General features: G+C 40.3%; 1 protein-coding gene across 1 annotated transcript; it reads left to right on the top strand.

Moving 5' to 3' along the window:
* The first annotated feature begins 888 nt into the window (after nt 1-888).
* Nucleotides 889-12,316, top strand: LOC148081833 (cyclic nucleotide-gated channel beta-3-like). Its single transcript, XM_087788358.1, has 17 exons — nt 889-1,009; nt 1,753-1,876; nt 4,365-4,519; nt 4,584-4,883; nt 6,356-6,564; nt 6,631-6,681; nt 6,752-6,838; nt 8,120-8,184; nt 8,263-8,385; nt 8,468-8,609; nt 9,897-10,056; nt 10,110-10,207; nt 10,274-10,357; nt 10,424-10,542; nt 11,646-11,798; nt 11,879-12,002; nt 12,219-12,316. The coding sequence occupies exons 1-17, from the start codon at nt 889-891 to the stop codon at nt 12,246-12,248; spliced, it is 2,145 nt and encodes a 714-aa protein (XP_087644484.1). The 3' UTR covers nt 12,249-12,316.
* The last annotated feature ends 276 nt before the right edge of the window (nt 12,317-12,592 follow it).

Genomic DNA, 12,592 nt, shown 5'->3' with positions numbered 1-12,592 from the left:
ATCTCAGGGTCAAGGTGACTCGAAGGCCTGAGACACAGAGGCAATACAAGGGATAACTCAAACATATTTGTATTCGGCTCTACGGGTCACCTTGACCCTTAGATAACACAAGGGTTAAGCTATGATCTTTTTTTAAACTTAATTGAATAATTTTGTTTGTTGAAACCACATTAGTTAAATCAAGTAGCTCAGTATTATTTTTGTAATGTCTGGTGCAACTAAAATAGCACCTTTTTTAATTGAATTTAGAAGGCTACAGATTTAAAAATATTAACTTCAGAGAATGTTCAGGGAAAAATACATTTATTTTAATGTGTAATATCAGCAGAAAAAAATCAACCTCTCACAATACAACTCTTGAATTTAATTGTTAATTAAAAACTAATCCACCAAAATGAATTTTTCAAAGAAACAATTCAATGCAGAAAAACAACAACATTTCAATATCAAACTTTTGTAATGTTAAATTCAAGCTTTAACTATTGTCATGGCAGTGATATACTTCCATACTCTGAGGAAGACTCTTGAACTAGGGCTGGCTCTGCTCAACATTGGACAGAAGAGATTCTCAAGTCCATCTCGTGATGAGGTTGTTGAATAATATTACCCATTTTCTCTTTTGATCTACCGTATATCTTTCAAATATAAGCCGAGATAAGGGTTACGATCTGTCATATGTCACGTCTGTATTTTTTAAGTAATGCTCCCTGACTCGGTTTGGCTGCATCAATTGACTCAGAACTGGTTAGTAGATTTGTAACTATAGTCATAAGAAATACATGCAACGAGCTGAGCAATCATCTCACAACAATCCTGCTTAAATAAACCAAAGAGTTAAATAATAATTCACCTTTTTAAAAATAACACATATACAGAATAAACATAAAAATGTATGCACAGGAGAATAAACCTCCGGAGAAGGAGCAGCCAAAACCAGAGGAGAAAAAAGAAGAAAAAAAGGAGGAGAAAAAAGAAGAGGAGCAGCCAAAGAAGGATGAAGCAAAGACGGGTAATTATCCAGTGAACATATTTAGTTTCGGACTTTCAATGAACCGAGGAGATCGTGTAGTTTGACCCCGACTGACCCATAAACATGCTCAGAGTCGCCGCCTTCTTGGAAGTGAGGTTATGCCAGACTCTGGTCAAGAGGAGGAGTTTGGGTGAACTGAACTATGATTGGTCGATCAAAGATAGTCCACTTACTCAATGCTTAACCACACGGATGTTTAACTCAATCTAAAACATTTTTAGTCCTAGAAAATATTGGTTTCTTATTTTATTCACTGGAATCTTTTGAGGTCAAATAATGACAGTGATCTTAGGTTTGATATGTGTGTTACAGCAGCTCATACACACCTGTCAGTCAAGTCAACCAACCATTATGCAAATATAAGAAACTGATGAACGGAAATATACTGAAAAAAGGCAGATGTTAGAATAGAAGTCTGAACAGGGTCGATCGTGGCTTTTTGCACTTGAACACTTTCTTCACTTTTTAAAAAAAAATGTTGCATCTGGTTAGAAATGTAATGTGTTGGTCTACAAGGTCATGATAATGGTTGGTTCAAGATTGCATTTTTTTAAATTAATTTAATGCACAAACTTGAAAAAGAAAAATGGAACTTGTTGTTTTTGTTTGATTAAATACTTTTAATCTTATATATATATTTTTAGAATAGTGTTTTTTGTTTTTTCTGCTCACCTGTTGATCCAGATGTTTCATCTTCTCTTCTTTCTCTTTGTTTTTTGAAGACGCTCCTGCTGCTCCAACGTCTGCCGCCCCGGAAGGAGCCCCGGCAGGAGCCCCGGCAGGAGCCCCGGCTGGAGCCCCGGCAGGAGCCCCGGCTGCTCCTGCTAACCCGGAAGAAGTTGAAGGGTAAACAATTATCATTTATTCAAATAATAAAAAGTCTCTTTTTTTTCCTTGGTACACTTCCACATACAATAGAAAGATGTGTTTATTTTTGAAACTCAAGTTCTATTCTTAGCACTTCTGTGACTCATGCTCTCAGGTGTGCTGATCAGCTGCACCTGAGAGTGTTGAAGTCACTAGACCTCCATAGATCACCTGGAGTCCTACTAGCATCTCTAAATGTGTGACGATGAGAAACAACATGAGAATTATAAATAATGCTAAGTAAACACAAATAAAAAGTGGAATTAGATTACGTTTACACAACAACGCTCGCAAACACCAGATCACAGTGTGACTTCATGGCGATTCGCTAGAGAAAAGAGGATTAAGGGCTCAGGGGTGTTCCAGACAGATCTGAAGGGCAGGTGAGAGAGTTCCTTTTAAAGATCCCTCTGAGGGTGAATAAATAAACCTGACGCGTCACCTTTCACCTATTTTTACTAAATAATCTCGCTCCAATAATAGCCAGCTTCAAATGAAATAAATAGAAACTAGATTGCTTGCAAGCTGCTCATTTACTTTGATGTTGGTATTATTATGACCATTATTGGATGTTAAATCACTGCATTCCTTATCTTATCTATTTTATGAAATTGCTGTGGGAGCAATGCGCTCAATACGACGGCAGGGGGCGCTGTGTTCTGAGACAAACATGGAAGATACGAAGTAGAAAGTGAGTTCTAGTTATGGAATGATGGAGCCTTCAACTATTCCTTAAACTATTTGTATCTGCTCTTTTGCAAAAAAAGATCATCTCAAACTATCAGATAATTTGGATTGTATCATAAAAGTGTTCTTTTGAACATTTTTTTCTATTAGATCAATAGTCAATTTCATATTGTCCATTGATGGTCCACCAGTAAAACGCGTCGTAAAAACGTAAAAAATCTTTGGTTGTTTTAACTTAATGCTGACATTATTGTATTAATACAAAGATTAACAATAGGACCGTTTAACTTTAACTCAAAGTTGTCACATACCGCTTAGCCGCTGTTAAAATAAAGTCAGTATTTCCGGTATAAACGCTAAGAAAGTAGATAATTTCCGGTTTGAGATCACAGCTGTGTAACCAGACCCATATATATATAGATATATATAGATATATTTTAACATATATCTATATATATCTATATATATATATATATATAGATATATATATATATCTATATATATAGATATATTAACATATATCTATATATATATATATATATAGATATATATAAGCTTTTTTCACTGGGTTTGTTTTTCAAACCTCGGACCAGGTAGACAAGCATTATTAAAGGGAATATTTTACTATAAAATCTATAAAAAAAAACATATTTAATTGATAGATGAAAAAAATATGAAAGGTATACTGCGGATAATGTCACAATATTACATAATGTTTTAGAATGAAATATCCTATTGAGAAACATGGGATACATTTTGATAAGGATCACTGTAAGGTAATAAGAAGTGCAGCGTATGAATGACAGTTGATTGTTGATACTACCTCAGTAATAGATTTTTAAATAAAACCCTCTTAGAAATTAAACTAATTTGACAGAAGTTACCCGATGCAACTGGACTTGGTACAATAGATTTACAAAAACAATAAAACATTAGTTAAAAGATTATACTAGATCAGACACATTCCCAGATTGCATGTCAAGGATGCAATAATAACTATTTACAACCTTACAAAACTTACTAAACTAACACCCATCAAAGATCCCACGAGATCTCGTTCGTATATACCGATCATTAGATCATCCAGACGTACGGCATCTTCTGACAGCTGCTTGTCTGCTGACAAAATTAGTAGTTGAACCAGCATTTTTTTTAATATCCAAGCACCCTGTATCATAGCTACTACTGACTCCTTTAAGAAACATTTTAAGACGTTTCTATTTGTTCAGGCTTTTCCTTGATTTTCTGGAACTCCTGTGTTGTTATCAGAATTATCTTGATCTTTAAAGTATATACTTTTTTGAGTATTGTTTTGATTGTTTAAGAGCTTTGTGACCCTCGTCTGGAAAAGCGCTATATAAATAAATATTACTTATTTACTTACTTACTTACATGTATGACAATTTGAACGGACCTAACAATTCGAAAATCGGTCTAAAAATTCAGTGAATAATTGCACTTTAAGATTGAGAAGTAGTTATTTCCCTGTAGTTGTTAATGCTGCCTCTGATGACACTGAACCAAGATGGCGGCGCGTTATACACATCCATCTACAGTCCATGCGGTGTGTCTATTGAACAGACCCTCTCATAACATTTACAATGCCAGGTCCCATAATGCATCGTAACAGTAGCAAAAAAACAGATGACATTTAAACAAAATCAAATTATTTTTCATCAGATTGGCTTCCCTGAGTAAACGAGTTACAAATTCCAAGTTAATCCAGGCTGTGGTAATGATCATTAATTCTACCTCCACTGACATTTTGTTTATTTTCTAGGGAAGCTCGTCCCCCTTCACCTCCAGTAGTTTACTCCAGGTACGCCGATGACACGCTGAGGGAGTTGGTGAAAAGCTTAAAAGAGCGAACAGATGTACTGAAAGAGAAGGTCATCGATCCGTACGCCACGTCACCAGAGGTCACTCCGCCAGTCAGTGAGTACAGTTCAGACATGACAGGAGATGAACACCGGCCTTCAAATGGCTGCCTCTACCGCAGCACCTGTCTTCAAGAAGGAGGACTTCATCCGGATGAAGGAAGAGGAGCGGGTAGCAAAAGAAGAAGCCGAGAAGAAGAAGGCGGAGGAGGCGGCAAAGAAGGCGGAAGAGAAGAAGAAGAAGGACGAGGAGAAGAGGCTGGAGGCGGAGAAGAAGGCGGAGGAAGAGCTTCTGGCGGAGGAGGCCAAGAGAGCGAAGAGGATCCTGCCGGAGTTCAGCTGCTCCTGCTTTGACGCTCTTTTACATCCCGTGGAGGAGAAGATGGACTCAGTGCTGGGAGAGACCATCGACCCCTTCACAGGTTGGTCAGAACTTACACATCTTCTTACCTAGACATCAGGAATGTCCTTTTGACGTGTGGAGGCGGATGACTGGATGGACGAGTGGATGGACGGATGGATGAGTGGAAGGATGAATGGAATGTAAGATGAGGGGATGGAAAGATAAGTGGATAAGTAGGTGATGACTGAACTGATAGATGGATAACTGGATGGATGAATGAGTTGGATGAATGGATGGATGGATGGATGGATGGATGGATGACTGGATGGATGGATTAATAAATGGAGAGTTGGATGGATGGATGGATGGATGGATGGATGGATGGATGGATGGATGGATGGATGGATGGATGGATGGATGGATGGATGGATGGATGGATGGATGGATGGATGGATGGATGGATGGATGGATGGATGGATGGATGGATGGATGGATGGATGGATGGATGGATGGATGGATGGATGGATGGATGGATGGATGGATGGATGGATGGATGGATGGATGGATGGATGGATGGATGGAAGAATAAGTGGATAGATAGGTGATGACTGAACTGGATAAATGGATGGATGGAAGAATAAGTGGATAGATAGGTGATGACTGAACTGGATAAATGGATGGATGGATGATAGATGGCTGGATGGATTAATGCATCAATAAATAGAGAGATGGATGGATGGATGGATGGATGGATGGATGGATGGATGGATGGATGGATGGATGGATGGATGGATGGATGGATGGATGGATGGATGGATGGATGGATGGATGGATGGATGGATGGATGGATGGATGGATGGATGGATGGATGGATGGATGGATGGATGGATGGATGGATGGATGGATGGATGGATGGATGGATGGATGGATGGATGGATGGATGGATGGATGGATGGATGGATGGATGGATGGATGGATGGATGGATGGATGGATGGATGGATGGATGGATGGATGGATGGATGGATGGATGGATGGATGGATGGATGGATGGATGGATGGATGGATGGATGGATGGATGGATGGATGGATGGATGGATGGATGGAAGAATAAGTGGATAGATAGGTGATGACTGAACTGGATAAATGGATGGATGGATGATAGATGGCTGGATGGATTAATGCATCAATAAATAGAGAGATGGATGGATGGATGGATGGATGGATGGATGGATGGATGGATGGATGGATGGGTGGAAAGTAGAATTTCCAAACTCAAAGTCCAGATCCACTGATTAGTCCAGTTTTGTTTTTGTACTTTATCATCTGAAGAATGTACTTCAACCCTACAACACGTGTCTCTACACATCACTTGTGTGTCTATGGATCACTTGTGTCTTTAGATCTTGTGTGTCTACACATCACTTGTGTGTCTATAGATCACTTGTGTATCTACATATCACTTGTGTGTCTACACTTGTGTATCTACACATCACTTGTGTGTCTACACATGTGTGTCTACACATCCCTTGTCTACACTTGTGTGTCTACAGATCGACGGTACATAGCGTGGCTCACAGCGGTCGCAGTCGCCTACAACTACAACCTGTGGTTCTGCACGGCCCGGCTGGCGTTTCCGTACCACAACGAGTACTTGAACCGCTTCTGGGTGACCTTGGACATCCTGAGTGACCTGGTGAATGTCATCGACATCTTGTTCTGGCAGCCCAGACTCCAGTTCGTCAAAGGCGGAGACATCATCGTGAGTCACGAGGTTCTTCCATCCTTTCAAAGACGCTTGAGAATGACATGGTTGTGTATCCGGCAGAAAAAGGGAAGCGTGACGAAGGAACACTACCGGAAGTCGCAGCAGTTCAAAGTGAGAAAAGTCAAAATAAAATCAGTGATTTCACGCTTTTTTATTCGTCATCATCGTGTTTTCCTCCCAGACTGACCTGATAAGTATTCTGCCGCTCGACATCCTCTGCCTGCACTTTGACTTCTCCTCCATCTATCGCCTGAACCGTTTCATCAGAGTAAGTTTTTATCTTCTGGGTCATTCTACGTAAACTTCTCATTTGGTTGAAGTAGATTCATGTTTATGTTGATATGGTGACTTTTAAAGATGCCAGTGTTTAAAACTGGATCAGATACTTCTTACTCGTATATCTTTATTTATAGAGCAGATCAATTTATCGTCATCACCCAATAACAGACACAATAAATACATTATTTCAAAACAATCAATTATTTCCTTTCAAAAATAAATCCCTTGTAGGATTTTTTAGTGCTGGGTTATTTAATTTAAAGAATTAAGTCTTTAAAATATAATAATATTAAAAATGTTACTCGGTGGCAAATTCAATTCAGGACTGCAGCTCGCACTGTTAGCCACTCGCTAAGTAAGTAAGTAAGTAAGTAAGTAAATAATATTTATTTATATAGCGCTTTTCGAGACCAGGGTCACAAAGCGCTTAAACAATCAAAACAATACTCAAAAAAGTACATACTTTAAAGATCAAGATAATACTGAGAACAACACAGGAGTGGGATGCTGCTAGAATTGTTAGCCACTCGCTAAGGGATGCTGCTAGCACTGTTAGCCACTGGCTAAGGGATGCGGCTAGCATTGTTAGCCACTCGCTAAGGGATGCTGCTAGCAATGTTAGCCACTCGCTAAGGGATGCTGCTAGCAATGTTAGCCACTCGCTAAGGGATGCTGCTAGCACATTTAGCCACTCGCTAAGGGATGCTGCTAGCATTGTTAGCCACTCGCTAAAGGATGCTGCTAGCACTGTTAGCCACTCTCTAAGGGATGCTGCTAGCATTGTTAGCCACTCGCTAAGGGATGCGGCTAGCATTGTTAGCCACTCGCTAAGCGATGTAGCTGGCACTGTTCGCCACCCGCTAAGCTAGCACGTCCACAACTCAGTTAGAAATGTTCTTCATTTCAGTTGTAAAATAACATGAATTTCATAATTATTTCACATTATTATTGTTGTATCAACTTCATCATGATACTAATGTTCTTCAACTCAAAACTATTTATTAGGTATTTTATGTGTGAACTTTTTTTGGTCTGAATCTTGAAAAGTTTGGTCTTGACAGTCTCTGAGATGATTCCAAATATGGTTGAAAAACATGGATTTGTTAATGGAATTTTCCTGACATTTAAAATGATTTAAATCACAACGCTGTACCAGCTTTGATTATTTTAAATCGATTTGAAAAGGCACTAGCTTCTTAAAATGACAGGTAAATGACTGGTAAACTTGTTTATGTTAAAACTGTAAAATACTTCTGTCATTTTTGGATAGATTTATTCTTTCTTTGAGTTCAGCGACCGACTCGAGAGCATCATGGCCAAAGCTTACATCTGGAGGTGAACTTGAATGAATCACAAGAAGTTGTCGATTCCAGAGATTTTTTTAAAATGAATTTGATGGATTTCACCTCACAGAGTCGTGCGAACCACCGGCTACCTGCTCTACGTGCTACACCTGAACGCATGTTTATTCTACGTGGCCTCAGTCCACCAGGGACTCGCGTCCACGACGTGGGTTTACAACGGACAAGGAAATGCGTGAGCACAAAACTTGTGTTTCATCAAATGCTTTTTTCGTTTAAAGTGTCACTACTAAAGCATTAAAACCACGATTCTTCAGGTACATACGCTGCTACTACTTCGCCGTGCGGAGTCTGATCAACATCGGGGGTCTGCCGGAGCCCGTCACCATCTTCGAGATCGCCTTCCAGATGCTGAACTTCTTCATTGGCGTTTTTGTGTTTTCCAGTTTGATCGGACAGGTACGACACTCAACACACGCACAACTCTACCAACTAAATGTGTATTTACCAATTGCGGCCTTAAACTTGAAGCATGACATACTAGCGTGTTGCTGAGGCCTCATATGAAACAGCTGATAAGGTATCATGATACAGTGTCTTTATTTTGAAAGGCCACTAGATGGCACTCTCAGTTTTTAAAAAATGAAGCCAGGTGTCATTGGATTAGTAGGTCAGAGTCTAGAGTGCCATCTAGTGGCCTTTCAAATCAAGACCCTGTATGATACCTTATAAGCTGTTTCATGAAGCCTCATCAACCCATCACTATGTAAGACATAAAAATAATTTTGCTCCGATCAGGACCACAGTGAAAAGACTCGAGTAGCAAAATGCCCACATAGACATTTAACTCTTGTTATCTCATGGTCAAAGTGACCCGAAAACGTATTCCTGAAAGCCAGGGAGGTCGTTTCCCTTGATATACAGACAACACAAGGGATACCACAAACACATTTCAGCCCCCCAGTTTTGAGACACGTCGCCATTATTCAACGAAACACCACTGACAAAACCCTTGTTTCACAAAGGGATTTCCCACAAGGGATCAATAAAGTTACCGTATATTCCGCACTATAAGGTGCACTTAAAAGCCTTTAAATTTCTCAAAAACAAACAGTGTAAAATCCGGAGCGCCTTATATATGAACATTACCTGGTGGGTGACTTGTTTACAAACACTTTCATGACTCTGCGCCGACTGAGCTGACACGCCGTGGGCGAGATTATGTCAGCACAGGGGTGGGATTAACGACGCAAGTCACATCATGGCGGACGACTGCGGAGTAAGATTACTGCCACCGGTTTGAGTGAGTGTGTGTTGGTTGTGCTACACTCAAAATCACTCTGCTGCACGCTCAACCAGCCATACACGCGCGCTCTAGCTGTCATACATGCGCTCAACTTCTCTGCTACATACTCAACATTTGTCTGCTCACAACACCAGACACTGTTCAATTGTTTGAACAACGTTACCATGGGAGTTGTCAGAACGCTTAATAAAGTTTGACTTTATCTGACCGTTTTGTTGACAAAACCTTTAGCACAGCTTTATATAATGAAAGCATAACGCAACCCCAGTCAAACGTTTGACTGTATCTTTTATTCTATGTGCCTCATAATCCGGTGCGTCCTATTTATGAAAACAGTTCTAAAATAGGCCATTCATTGAAGGTGCGCCTTATAATCCAGTGCGCCTTATAGTGCAGAAAATACGGTATTCTAATTCAACACTGTACGTCCATGACTGCAGATGAGAGACGTCATCGGGGCGGCCACTGCTGGCCAGGCTTATTTCCGGGCGTCGATGGACGGTTGTGTTGAATACATGAACACGTACTCCATCTCCAGAGAAGTGCAGAACAGAGTCCGAACCTGGTACAATTACACCTGGGCCGCACAAGGCATGCTGGGTAAGTCCCGACAAAAACATGCGACACCAAGACGACCTTCGATGACCTTTCAGACGAGTCCGAGCTGCTGGACAAGATGCCTCTGGTGATGAGAACGGCCATCGCCGTGGACATCAACTTAACCACCTTCCAGAAGATCGAACTCTTCAAGGTTCTGATCCTCAAACGATATCTCCACACGTGCGTGGACTGAACATATGCCTCGACTCGTACGCAGGGCTGCGACCAGCAGATGTTGGTGGACATGTTGCTGAGACTCAAGTCCATCGTCTACCTGCCAGGAGACTTCGTCGTCAAGAAAGTGAGCTCGGGTGTGTTTTTTTTGTTGTGTCTCGGTCCAAGAGGGTCACAGTGTTCTCCTCTGCAGGGCGACATCGGTAAAGAGATGTACATCATCAAGGGTGGAGCCGTGCAGGTGGTGGGAGGACCAGACAACAGCATCGTGTTCGTCACGCTCAAGGCTGGATGTGTGTTCGGAGAAATCAGGTTTGCAAAAAAAATGATTGGCAGTTAATGTTTAAAGAAAAAATACTCGAAAAATATCAATAAACCCAAAATTTCGTAATATAATTTTCATTATATTGTTTTATTATTCAACAGCACGTTGAAAATGAAAAATAAACTATAAAAGTACTATAATAACAATCTAAACAATTCCATTTATTAAATATACGCCGTTTGTTAATTTTCGTGTTGCAATTTGACTTCCAGCCAATAGATGGCATTACAAAATCGCCGCAGTTAAAGGACACGGAAATCCTGTGACATCCCAGCGATGACTGAGGACGAGAGGATACAGTCGAGTCCAGCAGCTTTTAAAGTTTTAGTGGTCGGACATATTTTAGTTTCAAAACAAATAAAAGCAGCAACGACTTCTTCTAGAGTCTCGTGGTCTGTAAATTCTGCAACACCAGAGTCAAGTACTCGACAATACTACAACTATATCCTACAGTATCGCAATGTATCATATCGTCGTACCTTTATCGTGATACGTACGGTATCACCAGATTCTTGCGAATACGCATCACTACTGCCAAGTCCAGAATAAGCTCTTAGAATAAATTATTTGTTCTCTTGGAACCAAACGTGTCAAGTATTTTGTACAGGAGTGGAATAAATACTCTAAACATGATGTTAAATTAAAATTAAAATGACGCACTTCTTCTCAACAAAAACACACAACAATGACATGTAATGAGACCTGCAGTGTCTCACAGACATAAGAATAAAAGACAATGAAAAACAGGTTAATGTTTTTCATTGTTTGTTTATTTTCTACACATTTCTTAGAAAAAGCTTTTTTCTTTCTCTAGTTTTTGTTTTTGACGTGATTGCACTGAAACATTCCGTGGCAGGACAAACAAATATATAAATATTATTCATATTTTAAGATTCATTATGTGCTTTAAAAATTAAGTCTAATGTTTTTGCAGTTTGATAGAACATTTTCACACGCCTACAAGTAACATGTTGTTAATAGTGTTGAGGAAGCATGCGTTTGAAGAATATTGATTGTTTAAAAACAATTAGAAATAAACCCAAAATAGAAATAAAACTAAAGCTGAGGAATAAAAACTTTTACTGGTCAGTTTGCTGCAGTCGGCCAAAGACGGAGGAAACCGCCGCACGGCTAACGTGAAAGCACACGGCTTCGCTAACCTCTTTGTCCTGGAGAAGAAGGACTTGTTCGACATTCTCATCCACTACCCCGAGTCCCAGAAGGTCCTGGCGCGAAAGGGAAAGTAAGCAAAGCTGAAGCGATGAAAACCCCTCGCCGTCGCGTTGAATCCGCATTGACGAACTCTCCGCTTGTGTTCACGAGGAAACTGATCAAAGCCAAAGCTCCCGGCGGTGGCGCCAAAGAGGAGAAGCCGAAAGGCATGACCCTGTTCCAAAGGAAACCGCCGACACCAAAGTTATTGAAGGCGTTCGGTGCTTTACGCAAGGTAGGGTCTGCAGAGTCCGTATTTTAGCACCTCTGTGGTTGGTGTTGCGACACATAAATGGTCCTCCTTAGACAACAACCATGTCAAGAGACAAACATCTTCTTTCTGCTCAAATCTGAAGCACTTTTTTGAATAAAAAAAAAATTAGAATTGATTGACAACAGCCTCTTGTTTGACACACATGGCAAATGACAAAACTCTGTCTCTCTTTCACAGAAAAAGGCAGAAGCGAAAGATGGAAATTAAGGTTGACGGCAGAAGAACGGACGATTTCATCGGCCATAATGGACGTCACCTTTAGCACAACATGTCTCCGCTTTTTTAGCCTTTGAAACGAGGCTTATTGGTGTCCAGACGTTTCAGGGTGATACACTTGTGTCACGACACTTGTCACTGCTGCACTAGAGAAGCACTTGGAGAGCTCAGACCTCCACTAAGCTCTTGTCACGTAGGGTAGAAACAAAAAAAAAACGTGGTGAGGAGGTGACGATGAATCCAAACCACTGGACCATCATGTTGGCCGCAACCATGTTCTTAACTTCTTTTAATCGTATCTAGCAAAACTTAAACAATGTGAAAGGTAAAAAAAA

Source organism: Callionymus lyra, chromosome 4, assembly GCF_982586985.1.
Source record: "Callionymus lyra chromosome 4, fCalLyr1.hap1.1, whole genome shotgun sequence".
NCBI classification, from domain to species: domain Eukaryota; kingdom Metazoa; phylum Chordata; class Actinopteri; order Syngnathiformes; family Callionymidae; genus Callionymus; species Callionymus lyra.
The sequence above is the reverse complement of the archived record's forward strand: the minus strand, read 5'-3'. Positions and strand labels throughout refer to the sequence as shown.

Coding starts and splice junctions, on each gene's coding strand:
- LOC148081833 (XM_087788358.1), top strand. CDS start 889: ATGTATGCACAGGAGAATAAACCTCCGGAGAAGGAGCAGCCAAAACCA. Junction 1,010..1,752: donor GAAGGATGAAGCAAAGACGG/GTAATTATCCAG, acceptor TGTTTTTTGAAG/ACGCTCCTGCTGCTCCAACG. Junction 4,520..4,583: donor AGAGGTCACTCCGCCAGTCA/GTGAGTACAGTT, acceptor CCTCTACCGCAG/CACCTGTCTTCAAGAAGGAG.